Source organism: Phascolarctos cinereus, unplaced genomic scaffold (genome assembly GCF_003287225.1).
Source record: "Phascolarctos cinereus isolate Bilbo 61053 unplaced genomic scaffold, phaCin_HiC Scaffold_5;HRSCAF=322, whole genome shotgun sequence".
Classification (NCBI taxonomy): domain Eukaryota; kingdom Metazoa; phylum Chordata; class Mammalia; order Diprotodontia; family Phascolarctidae; genus Phascolarctos; species Phascolarctos cinereus.
This window is the reverse complement of record NW_027555958.1, coordinates 213,784,487-213,799,239: the sequence shown is the minus strand read 5'-3', so window position 1 is coordinate 213,799,239 and position 14,753 is coordinate 213,784,487. Positions and strand designations below refer to the sequence as shown.

The window sequence follows — 14,753 nt, the reverse complement described above, 5'->3', positions numbered from 1 at the left end:
CCTGCAGTCATAAAGACATGATTTGTAATTCTGTCTCAGATAATTAATAGCTGTGTGACCCCAGGGAAGTCACTTAATCTCTTTGAGCCTCAATTCTCCCATTAAAAAAAAAAAGATATAATGGTAGCACCTACCTTATAGGGCTATTGTAAGGATCAAATGAGATTATATGTATTCAGAAACGTACATATATGCGTATATGTGCATATCATATGTGTGTATCTATCTATCTACATCTCAGTTTTCCCCCATTTTGGCAATATAATGTTTCCTATGAAGAACACAAAGACAGCATTTTTGCACTTCCAAGACATTGGAATTAGTAATATTTAAAAACATGATAGGTTGCAACTTTTAATATGTATATTTTTAAATTTCAGGTGAAATTTATCCCAAGATGTACCACACATGCTTTTTCCTGGTGACATATATGGCACCTCTGTGTCTCATGGTGTTGGCCTATTTACAAATATTCCGAAAACTATGGTGCCGCCAGGTAAGCAATTTCAGCTGATTTATATTTGACTTATTAAGAATTTTCACAAGCCCAAATTGCCACAGTGGACTTATATAGCATACAGGTGATTAATTAAGGGCAAATAATAACAAGCCTTGATAAAAAAAAAAGTTGAGATACTAACTAATGCTAACTGAGCTAGGTTTTATTGATTGTATTATTAACACTTACATTTGGAAAATCTAGTTTGTGTACTGGCTTAGTGGTTTAAAGTTTGAGGCACAGTTGTACCTACTTGGTGACTTGACTTTACTTATGAGAGCAGCATTAGCCAAAGCAGGTCAAATAATGGATGGAGATGTGGTTTGCATGTTGGAGAAAACACCTATTCTGATGAAATCACAGCTCTTTTGAAGCATTGAAGTATAAATAAATACATGTATGAAAGTACAAATAAAATATGCTTGGATTATATATTTTTTGCAATTAAGGTGTGCCACTCCTTCCAGCAGTGAGGATCATAGCCTCTCTATTCTAAGATACTGTCTGTAAGACAGTTGGGAGCAAGATGATACAGTGGGAAAAGTTTTGTTTTTTGAGTCAGAAGATCTGGATTCAACTCCCACATTTGACACTACTTTTATGTCAGTATAACTTCCTAGGTCTCAGTTTCCTTATCTATAAATGAGGTGGTTGGATGAGATGACCTCTGAAGTTATTTCCATACCTAGATCATATTATCATTAGTTACTAAGCCTGAAAAAATAAATATTGTGCTCTGCTCCACCTTTTGGAAAGCCTCTTTGAGTTTACTTAATTGCTCTTTAAGTTGAAATAATAACCACAATGGTAATGATAATAACATTTATATAGCACCTTAAGTCTTTGTAAAGTACTTTACATATGCTTAATGATAATAACAATGACAAAAACCATATTTACATAGTCCTTAAATTTTGCGAAGTGCTGTACATAAGCTGTCTTGTTTGGTCCTTATAAACCAATGAGATTGGTGCTATTATTTTCCCCATTTTAAGGCTGAGAAAATATGAGTCTGAAAGAGGTCATGTGAGTTGCCTATAGTTATATAGCTGATTAGTATCTGAGGCAGGACTAGAACTCAGATCTTTCTGAATCCAAATCCAATATCCCTGGGCCACTGAACCCATCACCAGTTTCATGTATGATACCTTTCCACATTGGTAAGAACTGTAAGAGCTTGTGCTGCATTAGCAAAACAGTTGAGACCCCAGTGTCATCCCTATACCATGATAAGACATTGGATGAATGCCTTTAGTAGAGAATTATAATTCTAATTTAAAATAATATTTTAATTAACTCTATGTAATAGATAGATGAGTTGATAGAATGCTAAATCTGGAATCATAAATGCCTCCTGTTGAATCCTACCTTAGATGTTTGCTAGCTGTGTGACCCCAGGAAAGATACTTAATGTCTCTTTGTCACAGTCCTCCCAGCTACTAAAAAAAAAAAAAAGCAGATATTAGTTAGCACCTACCTTAGAGGACTCTTTTAAGGAACAAAAGGAACTATAAAAATATACATATACACATATATGTGTATATGTATTTGTATGTATATCACATATAGTGCTTTGTAATCTTTAAAGATCTGCGTAGATTTATATTGTGTTTTTTAATATAAGCTAAGAAATCTGTTTATCAATTGATTGAATAAAATGTACCTTCACAAAGATATGTATTTTAAATCGTTAATAACAAATTAAATAGAATCTTATTTAAGCTTCTTACTGAATCAAGTTTTATAAATGGCCGTAAGAGTTTGATGAGACCTTAAAGGCCATCTAGTCCAACTTCTCCATTTTACAGATGAATAAACTGATACCCAAGAAAGTTAATTTGTCACCCACGTAAGAAGTATCAGAAGCAGATTTGAAACCGTGGCCACTGATTCCAGAGCCACTTTCCTATCCACTTTAGCATAGCAATCATTTCCTTTGCATAGCAGTTATGTCACAAAAAGTATAAACAATAACATGAAGCAGCATGGAATATAAAGACCACTATCACAAGCTAGCAGCTATTAATCCATTACACACTCATATGTGTCAAGTGCCATGGAGTTAACACACACAAGCCCTGCCCTTGACAACCTAAGACAGAACAAAGCTGATGGCTGGTCATTTCAATTATTTCAATTCCTTAAGCATTTATTAAGCACTTACTCTATGTCAGGCGCTGAGAAAAGGAAAACAAAATATTTCCTGTACTCAAGGTTCTTACCTTATTTAGAGAGAATTGACACATGTATACAAAAATTAAGTACAAAACAGTTTTGGGTTGGAGAGGGGATCAGGGTTGGCTTCCTAAAGAAAGCAATGTTGGAACTCATCTTTGCAGGAAGCTAGCAATTCTATGGGACTAGACAAGGAAAGAGTCCATTGCTGAAATAGGAAAGCTAGTGCAAAGGGGAAGAGACAAAGGCAATGGACTGGCACATTTGGGGTAGAACAAGGATACAAATTGGGCCAGAATATAAGAATAGTCAGGGAAGCAATGTATATTTGCCCTGGAAAGTAGGCTGGAACCACACCAAGGAGGGCTTTACAAGCCAGAGAAATTTGCATTTTAGTCTAGAGTCAAGAGAAAGAACAAACATATTCAGACTAATGAATAAGTCCATGAATTAAATAATAAATAAAGATGGATTGATATGTATCAGTAAGAGCCCTAAGTACATTTGAAGTAAAAGTCAAAAAAAATTACAAGCACAGTAAAAATAAGGTTTAAGGAGGATGTACTATACCATTTTTTATCCTAATTGGTATTAATAATATAAATTAACAATGAATGATATAGCATAATGACAAAGTTATATTAATAAATATAATAATGTAAATATTTATTGAATCGAAGGACATTACTGCAGGGTTTTCGAAAATTACTATGGAAAAGGTGCTGAGATTATGGAAGGGATTTCAATGAAATCAAGTCTCACTCAATTTGAAAATAAGGAAACTGAGTCTCAAAAAGCTGAAGCAACTTGACCAAGGTCATAAAGACAGTATGTATCCCAGCCAACATGCAGACATAGTTCCAATGATATCAAAGCTTACTCTCTTTCCACTGTAGCATGTTACTTTTTCAGGGCTAAACTATTCACCAAGTCACATAATTGGAAGAGTTAGAAGCAACGTTCAAAGATATCTCATCTACTTAACCCTGGATAAAAATTCCCTGTACTATATGTCCAATATGTCACCTTCAGCCTTTTCTTGAAGACTTTCAGTGAAGTGGGATGAACCATTTTCTGAGACAGTCCATCCTACTTTGTATACAGTTAATTATTTGGAAGTTATCCCTGACATCATGATTAATTTGCCTCTTTGCAATCTATTATTCCTTGCTCTGTACTCTGGGGTGAAGAGAAACAAATCAATTCCCTCTTCCACATTACACTCTTCCCATACTTGAAGACAGCTGTCATCTACCCACTATATCTTTTCTTTTGAAGGCTACACATCCCCAGTTCAAATCAGTTGCTTCAACCAATTGCCAAAAGCATGAACTCTTATGCTCTCTATCCTAGTGGTCGTCTCATACCTGTCTACCATATATAAAGTCTCTCATAAAATGTGGTATCCAGAACTGAAAATAATATTCCAAATACAGTATGATCAGAGCACAGTACAACAGGATGATTATCTCTATTCTTTCATTTGCCTTTTCTGGCTTTCCTGTAAAATTTTAAAATTATATTGATTGAGTCTATTAAAAACCCCACATATTTTATGATCAATAACTATGTAGTCATACAACCCTCCCATCTCACACTTGTGAAATTAATTGGTTAAGGCCAAGCCTTAAACTTTGCATTTTTTAAATTTCATTTTTTTAGATTCAGCCTAATATTCTTCCTTGTCAAATTTTTTGGTATGATTATTATTTCCAACTCTGTTATGTTAGTTATCTCTCAGCTTTTGGAGGATAATGTATAAAGAAACATTGAGTAGGGTAGTAAGATGTGGGGACAAAATCTTCTTACTTTTGTATTTATGATGCTTGCAATATTTTGCAGTTAATAGATGCTCAATGAATTAACTTTACTCACAAGTACCAAACACCACTTAATTCCTTTTTGATATGAAAGTTAGCATAGAAATACCAGGACCACCATAAATTCTAAATTTTTAACTTCATACTCTTCACTTTCAACACCCCTTTAAATGACTATGTATGTATATGTGTATGTGTAGATATGTGTGTATGCATGTCTATACACACATGCACATGTAAATATGCATATAAATACACATATATGTATATATTTTCAAGGCTAAAGAAGAATCTTCTTTAACAAAAACTCTTAGTGGATGCCCTTCACCTAATTGAAAACTTTTTAACAAAAAAGAAACTAGGATTCAATGTGAACAATCTAGGATGTGAAAACAAGTATTCTCACAAAACAGATTGTAACAGAAAATGCCAGGTTCAGCAAAGTCTAGCTTAGCAACCATAATCATGTAAATTAATCCCAAAAGGATGATTTCGTAGAAATCCATTTGAGAACTTACCTTTCATGTCCAACTGTTAAGTCCCGTGAACAGATTTGGAGAATATTATGAGTGCCATAGGCAGCATCAACTGAGCGAACAAATGACTCGCCTATACCATTTGTCTAAAAACAGTGAATGTATGGAATCCAGTTTATGTTTTCATTTCCAACTTTCTTATCACATTGAAGACAAACAAAAAACCCCCCTAGGTTTGAACTCCATGTCCTGCTCTGAACTTAAGGTCTAATTATCATAAATGCCTAATATTTTCTACCTTCATCTAATTCAAATTCGTATGTCTTTGATACTTTCCCAGAAACAGGATTGTAAATGACTGGACCAAGACTGCAGAGACTGAAACATATACATCCACCTTTCCTTAAGCATTTGAGAACCACCTCTTAGCTTTCTACCCACAAGCATCACAAATAACACTTTAGACTATTGTTTCTGGACAAAAATATCCATTTACTAACCTTTGTATCTTAAACTCTATCAAGATTCTTGCCTAACCTCAATCAGCATCTGATTCATAATATTCTTAGAAATATTACAGGGTTATGTGACTACCCTTTTGAACCAGATCTTATTGGAAATATAGTCTTCCCGATATAATACCTCCTTCATCACTGAATCCTCCTTTGAAAAGTAGGAGGAAAAAAAATTAAGCAAACAAAAAAAGCAACATCATAACATTAGCCAATATATACAAACTTCAGCATCTACAAAGAGTAGGGGAGTATGTATTTCATTTTCTGTTTTTGTTGTTTTCCTACTGCCCCCCCCAAAAAAATTCTCCTTTCTTACCACCTCTTCCTAAATTCCAACATCTGAAAGAGGCCTTTCCTACCCAATGCTACCCACAGTCAGCAACACTCCCCACCCTGCCTTGTGTCTTCTCTCTGAACTAACCTTCCATCTATTCTGTATATATCTTTAATGTGTAATACATATACACCCATATATACGTATATGTATACACACATATATACACATGTATACACATACACACATACATTGTCTCCCTCATTACAATGTGAGAATCTTGAGGTAAAGAATTGGGATTTTTTGCCTATCTTTTTAATCTCACTGGTTAGCACAGTTCCAGCCGCATAGTAAACGCTTAATTTCTTGTTGATTTAAGGTTCTGCACGGCCAAGGCTAAAAAGTACAATTAATTTTCATATAAGAGGTTTCTTTATTCCATTCAATTGTATCCTTAGAATTTAATACCACTGATGTGATCATTGGGTTAACTTTTTATAGTTTTTGTCATGTATTGCCATATTGCTTTCCAAAAATATTGTACTAATTGACAGTCCTAACAGTAATATAGAGTGCGTCTATTCCCCCCATGGCCTTTTGGTTATTATTTTTTTTCATTTTAAGCTACTTTTTTGCCATTTGAATGGTTATAATGTGTTATCTCAGAATTCTTATAAGTGGCTTTTTTTTTATAATTACAGAAAGTGTGACCAATTTTAGGTGGTTTTGGACAATTTATATTATAGCTTTTAGCCACTTAACTTTTTCTCAGTTTTTGGATACCAGATATTTTTCATTTTTTCCTGTCAAAGATATCTATCACCTGTTACTTTTCTTTGTATTTCAAATTTATTCATATAAATTTTGGAGGAGAGGTATAAAATGAACTTTATATATAGAAAATAATCTAGTATCTCTTAGTATCCTTTTATTTGTTGAACAAATAAGAATTGTCACATTTTCCACAATAGTGATAGAAATTATTCTATTTTCTTTTTAACTGTTAAATTATTTTTAATATGCTAAAACTATTGATCAACTATTTTTATTATAATATCTGCTGAGATATTAAGGTTAATATGAGATTGTTATTTTCCCTATTGCTATCCACTTTCCCAACAATTTTTATTAAATATCAATTCCTTCTACACTTTGGTGACCTTGTATTTTTTTTCATCACTGGTCTTTGGTTCTAATTATGAATTATTTGTTCTCTTTATTTGCTGGAGTTTTTTAATCCAGTTCAGACTAGGTTTAATAATTGCTATTTCATAGTATAATTTGAGATCTGTTAGTAGAAGTCTGACTTTCTTTTAATTATTATTTTAACTAAGCAGAATTTTTATACGTATCTATACTATGCCATCTTTTACCTTCTATATTTAGTTCTGTCAGAGGATCTCATACATAAGAGGTGCTCAATAAATATTTATTAAATTGAATTGCCTTAAGAAGGGTGTTGGAAATGGAAACAGCAGGTGTAAGCCACTCATTTAAATGAAAGAAGTGCAGGTTGTCTTCTAATCCAAAGACTCACTTTCTATATCCACTGTTCCTAAAATTCCATATCCTCCCCTGTACTTTGCATCTCTGCTAGAATCCCTAGCTTTCTTTAAGGATCAGTTGAAATGCTACAAGATACTCAGCCTAATTTCTTCATTTACTAATTTACCTGCTCATTCCATCCCTGAAAACGGTTTTGTTTTATTTGCTTGGTATAGATGAATGACTATTTATAATCAATTACTATACGAATGAATGAATGAATGGAGGGGTCAATCTTCTGAATCTGATTTTCTAAACTTTCTTATCCAAAAAGCTTCCAGAAATTCTAACTTATTCATACTCAAAATATACATACTTATTCATGCATGCATTTATGCAAACATATAAATACATACATACATATAGATAATATAATCTCCAGCTTTTATTACCACAGATGAGGAAGTAGGATGTGGGACCTGGGACCTGGGACCTGAGGAACTGAAAGACCCCAAAAAAGCTAGGACAACTGTTTTTGGTGGTGGTGGTGATGGTGGTGGTTGGGTATTTCTGGTAATTTTGACCTGAAGTTTAGATGAGGACAGATAATTAAAACCCTAGTTTAAAAAAAATGTGATCAGAAAGTTGGAAACGAAAGCATAACCTGGATTCCACAGTTAGACAAATGTTGTTAGAGAAACGATATAGGCCAGCCATTTGTTGGCTCAGCTGATGTTTCCTATGCTACACATAATGTTCTCCAAATCTGTTTGTTGGAATTAACAGTTGGACATTAAAAGTAAATTATCAAAACTATTTCCACCAGTTGTGTCTGATGGAATACCTTCTCCATAAGAACTTCATTTTATAGAATCCTTTTCTACAAAATGTTGCAATGGGTCTTGTTCAAGTCATTTCCGTGCTATGTAGGTGTTATAATTTATTCCAGGATATTAAAACCCAAATATTCTTTGTTGTTCCTGGTACTTGCTCTCTTTATCTATGTGCAATAAGTGATATAAATTTGTATAGTCTTTAGAGCTTTGTCTATTTCCTGGACAATTAGCAAATTGGTGATTTTCATAGAGAACTTTCACAGAGAGAAGCCAAATTTAACCACATATTCAGAATGTCTGAGCATTCATAAGATTTAAGTCCAGATTTATTTTGGCAATTTAATTTCCTCTTCCATGAATATAGTAGCATGCTGAAGTAATTGTTCAATAGGTGAATTAATTATTCATTAATGGAATATAATTTCAGTTTTCTATTACAATTATCAATATGTCAGCCATTATGCATTTGCCCATCATAATAACTTAATTTTAGCTCTTCTGCTTTCTATGTAAGTGACCTTGGGCAAGTCATTTTATTGCTGTAGGCCTCAATTTATCTACTTGTAAAGTGGCGAGGTGGAAAGGTCAGCCTTGACTGCCTATAAGGTCCCTTGTAGTTCCAAATCTTTGATCCTGTGAACCTTTATTCTAAAACTGCAAAGAAGGCTGAGAGGATGGATACAGAATCAAATATGTCACAAATATGTCAATATACAGTCAGGAGAAGCAGGGGGAGCTCATATCTGAAGGTCAATATTCTTTTTTAGTTATCCATCAGTCAATCAACAGACATTTATTAAATCTCTACATTATCAGGCTCTAAGCTATATGTTGGCAATGCGAATATAAAGAATGAAAGAAGACCTACTTTAAAGGAAATTAGCAATTTAGGACAACAGGTTATTAAGCATTAAAGGAATAAGGATAAAGATAAAAGAAATGTTTAAAGAAAAATTTGAGAGATCTGATGTGGTGAGTGAACCTTTAGAATCAGTGTGGGATGAGTTATAAATTTACCTTTCATTGCCTGAACTATACCCAATGAGCATGGTAACAAATTCATCATTTCCCAGTACTTCCTCTATTAGCTCTGCAGTTACAGGGGGTGAAAAGAGTGCCAGGAGTTATCCAAGAATTAAGAATAGCCGATTAGAACTATAAGTTCCCTTTTTACTGAAAAGTATTGAGAGATATGGGATCATCTAGTTATTGGAAATAGCAACTCTATAGGAGCAGCAAGGTGGCACAGTGGAAGAGCACCAGCCCTGGAATCAGGAGAACCTGAGTTCAAATTCGGCCTCAGACACATAATACTTAGTAACTGTGTGACCCTGGGCAAGTCATTTAACCCCATTGCCTAACAAAAACAAACGAAGAAATCAACTCTGTAGTACTTTATTTTGGAGCAAGTATTCATAGTGTAGCACAAATATAATAAACAAGAGAAGGAAAAAAAATCACAGCAATAATCAGGCAGTGGCAAGGCTGATATGTTAAATGGCTCAAATATTTTAGTTTTAACAAGAGCAGAGAACAGGATCCACAGTAAGGGTTATGTGAGGTGTGGCAAGTATAGGCACTGTGTAGTCTGAGCGGATACATCATAAAACAAATTTTGTAGGGAAATTCGTCGTGAATGGCAGTCGTTGAATTGAAAGGACAATGGATTTGGAGTTTGATGACCTAAGATTTAATCCTGATTCTATTTTATGAACTTGTGCAATTCACTGAATATTTTTTGGGACTCAGTTTCCTCATTTGTAAAATGAAGAGCTTTCTAGAAGAGGATCACTAAGGTCCATTCCAGATTTAAATACTGTGACCCCATGACCAATAAATCAACAAACCTCTACTAAATACCTATGTCAGGCGGATATTGAAGCTCAATGGAGATAATGAATATAAAGCATTTTGGAAACTTTAAAGTCTTACATAAATTCCAGTTGTTGTTGTTGTTATTTACAATTATCAGGTCTCCATTCAGATGATGACTTCATTTCCTGAACCTTATCCTGTACTCCTGCTGAGGTCTAGCATGTTTGTAGAACAATACAGGGGTGTGCTGGGAAATGTTTAACAACTGGCCTGGGAGTGCAGATGGGCAAAATGCATGCACACACACACACTTTAAATTTTAATCTATATGATTAACACAAGTCTAGATAATCAACAAAACAATAAAGCAAGCACTGATTGTAGTGATAGCTGATTGCTAAAGTGTACGTGCTCACAGTGAAAATGTAACAGGTTTCCCAAGTTGATTAGAGCTGGATCCACTATACCCCTAATCTGTGCTAAGGACTAATATGGACCTAAATATGGATGATATAAGTACAAAAGTCAAATGATCCCTACCTTCAACAAGCCTGCGTTACATGCATTAGAACATGAGCTCTATGATGATAAGACCAAAGTGAGGGGATTAAAAAAGTAGAATATGAATCAGGTACTAAAACTGCCTTAAAAAATGAAGTCAGTTCCAACAATTTGTATATGATAGTAGCCATGATTTATACAAGGTGTAGGTGATAGATAGTGCAAATCTCAAATAATAAGTACTCATCTAGTAACACTAGTCTGCCTCTGTAATATCTGGAAGTGTAAGTAGACTTCTCCCATAAAACTAAAGGGCATCTATAAGTTCAGGGTCTCTGGGCACAGAAAGCAATTGAAACCTGATTTGCATGAACCTTCCATTGACCATTTCCATAGCCTAGAGGCCAAGAGGATACTTTGCTCTGGCCAGGAGTGCACCATGAAGATAAAGGAAACAGCTGAAAAAGCAGAATACAACCATGATGGTGTGTTGGTGCTGATGATGGCACATTTTGCTTCTTTGAAAAACAAACAAATAAAAAAAACCAGAAAGCATCTAAATTTCATTGTTTTATTAGCTAAAGTTTACCTGTCCTCCTAAGTTTATAATTAAGAAAATATTGTATTTGGATCAACTCCCTGGCATTATCATATAACTTTGAAAAGAAATTGAAAAGTGCAAATTACATTATTGTTTTTATCAATCCCAACTCTTTCAAATGTCAATGGAAGACAACATGGGATCCTCAGTGTTATTGTGTGGGTCCCAAAGATGCTAGTGGCCATATTGGTTTCTCAATTTAGTGAACAATACCCAGATAACAACATGAAGAGATCACAATAGTGTAGTCCTTTGTTTTCTAAAAGGTTGTTCCATCTCAGGAACAGGTAATCCTTACTAGTGAAAATGAAGTGAGAAAGGGGTTTGAGGAATATTGCTATATCTAGCAGCAGATGGCAGTGTTAATCCATGGAAAAGTGCATTCAGGTTAGTTTTGTGATTGTGATGTCTTATTTTAAGTTTATACATCTGAGCTGATATGCCAGTCCAGAAAGTATAATTTAGTAGTTAAACCTACACACACACACACACACACACACACACACACACACACACACACACACTTTATATATAGTATACACGCGAATATGTATGTATATGTCTATGTATATTATCATGTGTGTAGATTACATAAGTAAAGTGCTTGACAAACTTTAAATCATTCTATAAAATGTTAGCTAGATAGGTACAAATATAAGTATGCATACATATAGATGTATATGTGAAGATAAATAGCTAGATAGACAGGCAGGTAGTTAGGTAGATAGACAGACAAACAGGCCTTTATCTCTCCCCTTCCCTAGTATAATGGTAATTTCTAACATTTACCATAGCACTTTAGAGTTATATAGGGCTCTACAAATATTATCTCATTTTATTATCATGACAGTCCTGGAAGGTAGATAATATTATGTCTGGTTTACAGATGACAAAACCGAGGCATTCAGAGGTTTAGTGACTTGTCCAGGGTCAAACAGCTATTAAGTGTCTGAAGTCAGATCTGAAATCAGGTCTGTCTGACTCCAGGCCTATAGTGTTCTATGCACTGTACATTCTAGGTGTCTCCAAGAGACAAAGCCTAAATTTGTTTGTTTTTTTTAACAAATAAGCAAAAAAAAAAAGCCAAGCATATACCTGCCCTTAAAAAAAAGAGAAAAAAATTCTTATTTATTTAGGCACAGTCGAGAAATGGACAAAACAATATTTGGTGTGCCTCACCATCCTCTACCTCTTTCTGTGAATTACCTTCTTCTCCACTACATCACTTCTGCCAAAGCAACTCTACCCCCAGGATCAAGACAAAAGTAAAAAAGTCCTATAAGCCACCAATACTTGAATATGAATTCCATTTATGTTTTTCTCCTCCCTGGAAAAGTGACACTTTAAATGAGAACCATAGAAGGCCAAATTAAAGCTGAAGTGGGGTTAGAATTTGAGGTTGTGATGCCCTCCTATGCTCTTCAAATCATTCTACTTAGACAATGGGGAGCTAGGTGGAACAGTGGATAGAGTGCTGGTCCTGGAGTCAGGAAGACCTGAGTTCAAATTTGACCTCAGACATTTACTACCTGTGAGACCCTGGGCAAATCACTTAACCATATTTGCCCATTGTAAAATGAGCTGGAGAAGCAAATGGCAAACCATTCCATTATTTTTGCCAAGAAAACCCCAAATGGGGTCCCAAAGAGTCAGACGCAGTTGAAAATGACTAAACAACGATACCTTAGACAGCAGGGCTTCAATTTGTCCACCCATCCACCTCTCCCATCCATCTAACCATCCATCCAAACAACCATGAAATACACTCCGCTTGACACCTGAATTCAAAGAAAACCATCAAATACTTCTGTATTCAAGGGCCTTATGTTCTAAGACTGTCCTGTTGCTTCATCAAAACAAGGCAAAGACATTTTGGGGTATATTTTTACTAATTTGTTTGTCCAAAATATATTTATTTTATTTTAGACAATCCAATATTGTATAGTTACCTATTCAGCATGATAATGACAATAATAATGATAACAGTAAATGTAATTAATATTTATCTTATAGTGCTTACTCTGTGCTAGGCACAGAGCTAAACATGACAATTATTATGTCCTTTGATCTGGTTTCAAATGCCAAACCTGCCACTTACTGTGTGACTTTGAGTAAGTCATTGTAAAATTGGGAGGTTAAACTAGATGAGGTCCCCTCTATCTCTACACATGTGATTTCAAGCACCTTAGTGTCCATAAGCCTAGTCATTATTCCCCTCTGCACTACTCTCTTTTATAGTTATTTCTCCAAAATTGGGAAATTTCCCAAAGCAAGCTATAACAATAATGAAATTCTTCTTCCTCTTTTAGATCCCTGGGACCTCTTCAGTGGTTCAGAGAAGATGGAAGCCTCTTTACCCTGCTACTCAGACACGGGGAGGGCCAGCACAGCAGACTAAATCCCGAATTAGCGCTGTGACTGCAGAAATCAAACAAATTAGAGCCAGGAGGAAAACAGCACGGATGTTAATGGTTGTCCTTTTGGTGTTTGCCATTTGCTATCTCCCAATTAGTATCCTCAACATGTTAAAGAGGTAAACTTGACTAGAGATTCAAACACTAAATAATATGGGGCTCCTACTTAAGAGAAATAGATGAATCAGTTTTGGTAGAAGGAGAAAGTGGGGTATAGTGGAAAGAATACTGACTAGGAAGACAGATAACCTGGGTCTAAATCCCAGGTCTGCCACTAACTTGCTGTGTGACCTTGGAAAAATCACTTCTAGCTGGGCCTGAGTTTTTTCATCTGACACATGAATGCTTTGGGATAAGTGATCTCTAGCTATAAATTCTAACTTCTGAGAATCATATTTTGGTATCTTGAGGGGTCCCCAGGTTTTTGGCAGACAGGTGGTACAGTGGATAGAGCTCCAGGCCTGAAGTCAGAAAGATTCGACCTCCTGAGCTCAAATCCAGCCCCAGATAATTATTAGCTGTGTGACTGTGGACAAGTCACTTAACCCTTTGTGGCTCAGTTCCTCATCTGTAAGATGAGCTGGAGAAGGAAATGGCAGACCCCTCCAGTATCTTTGCCATGAAAGCCACAAATGGAGTCATGAAGAGTTGGACATAGCTGAGCAACAAAAACAAGATATTTGGAAATATAAATGACATTCCTCAAACTAAAGCTTACTACTTCAAAGATTTGGGGTACAGAAAGAAGTCAAAATCTGACTTTTTGCCTCCCAAAATACAATGGTATTAATGGCCAGTGAATCAACAGGTTAACTGAATGGATTTGGGGAGCTCTTGAAATATATTCATGTCAATTCATATCCCCTTCCTGATGACAAACAAGACAGATGCTCTCAAATGCTTTCAGGTAAGTGTTAAGCCTTCAAGGAATCAAAAAGATCCTGTGAATTGCTTTAAAGATTTGAAACTCTTTGTTTTAAATCTGAATGAATGTTTTTGTTTTGTTTTGTTTTTCAAAATAAGCAGAGATCCAGTAAGGGTTGAATTTAGATGAAAGAGTTCTTAATCCCAGTTCCTTAAAACTATTTTTGTTTGTATTTGTTTTGTTTTGCTTTCCCCATGAATTTTGATAATGGTAATTAGATATAATTTATTTCCTTTGCAATACTATGTATTATATTCACTGAAATAACATTATTCTACAAAGGGGTCCATAGGCTTCACCAAACTGCAGAAAGAATCCAGACCTACACAAAGTTAAGAACCCTTCAAAGCAATAAGAGTGGAATGCTGGCTCTTTAATTACACTTAGCAGTGGATTTGAGAGTCCTAAAAGGAACTC

At 35.0% G+C, this 14,753-nt stretch overlaps 1 protein-coding gene across 1 annotated transcript in view; it reads left to right on the top strand.

Annotated features, from left to right (window-relative positions):
- HCRTR2 (hypocretin receptor 2) overlaps positions 1–14,753 on the top strand; it is a 184,477-nt gene that overhangs the window by 156,411 nt on the left and 13,313 nt on the right. Inside the window, exons 4-5 of the mRNA XM_021000502.2 lie at positions 381–496; positions 13,307–13,530. Coding sequence (XP_020856161.2) covers positions 381–496; positions 13,307–13,530 — 340 coding nt within the window. The remainder of the gene's footprint in view (positions 1–380; positions 497–13,306; positions 13,531–14,753) is intronic.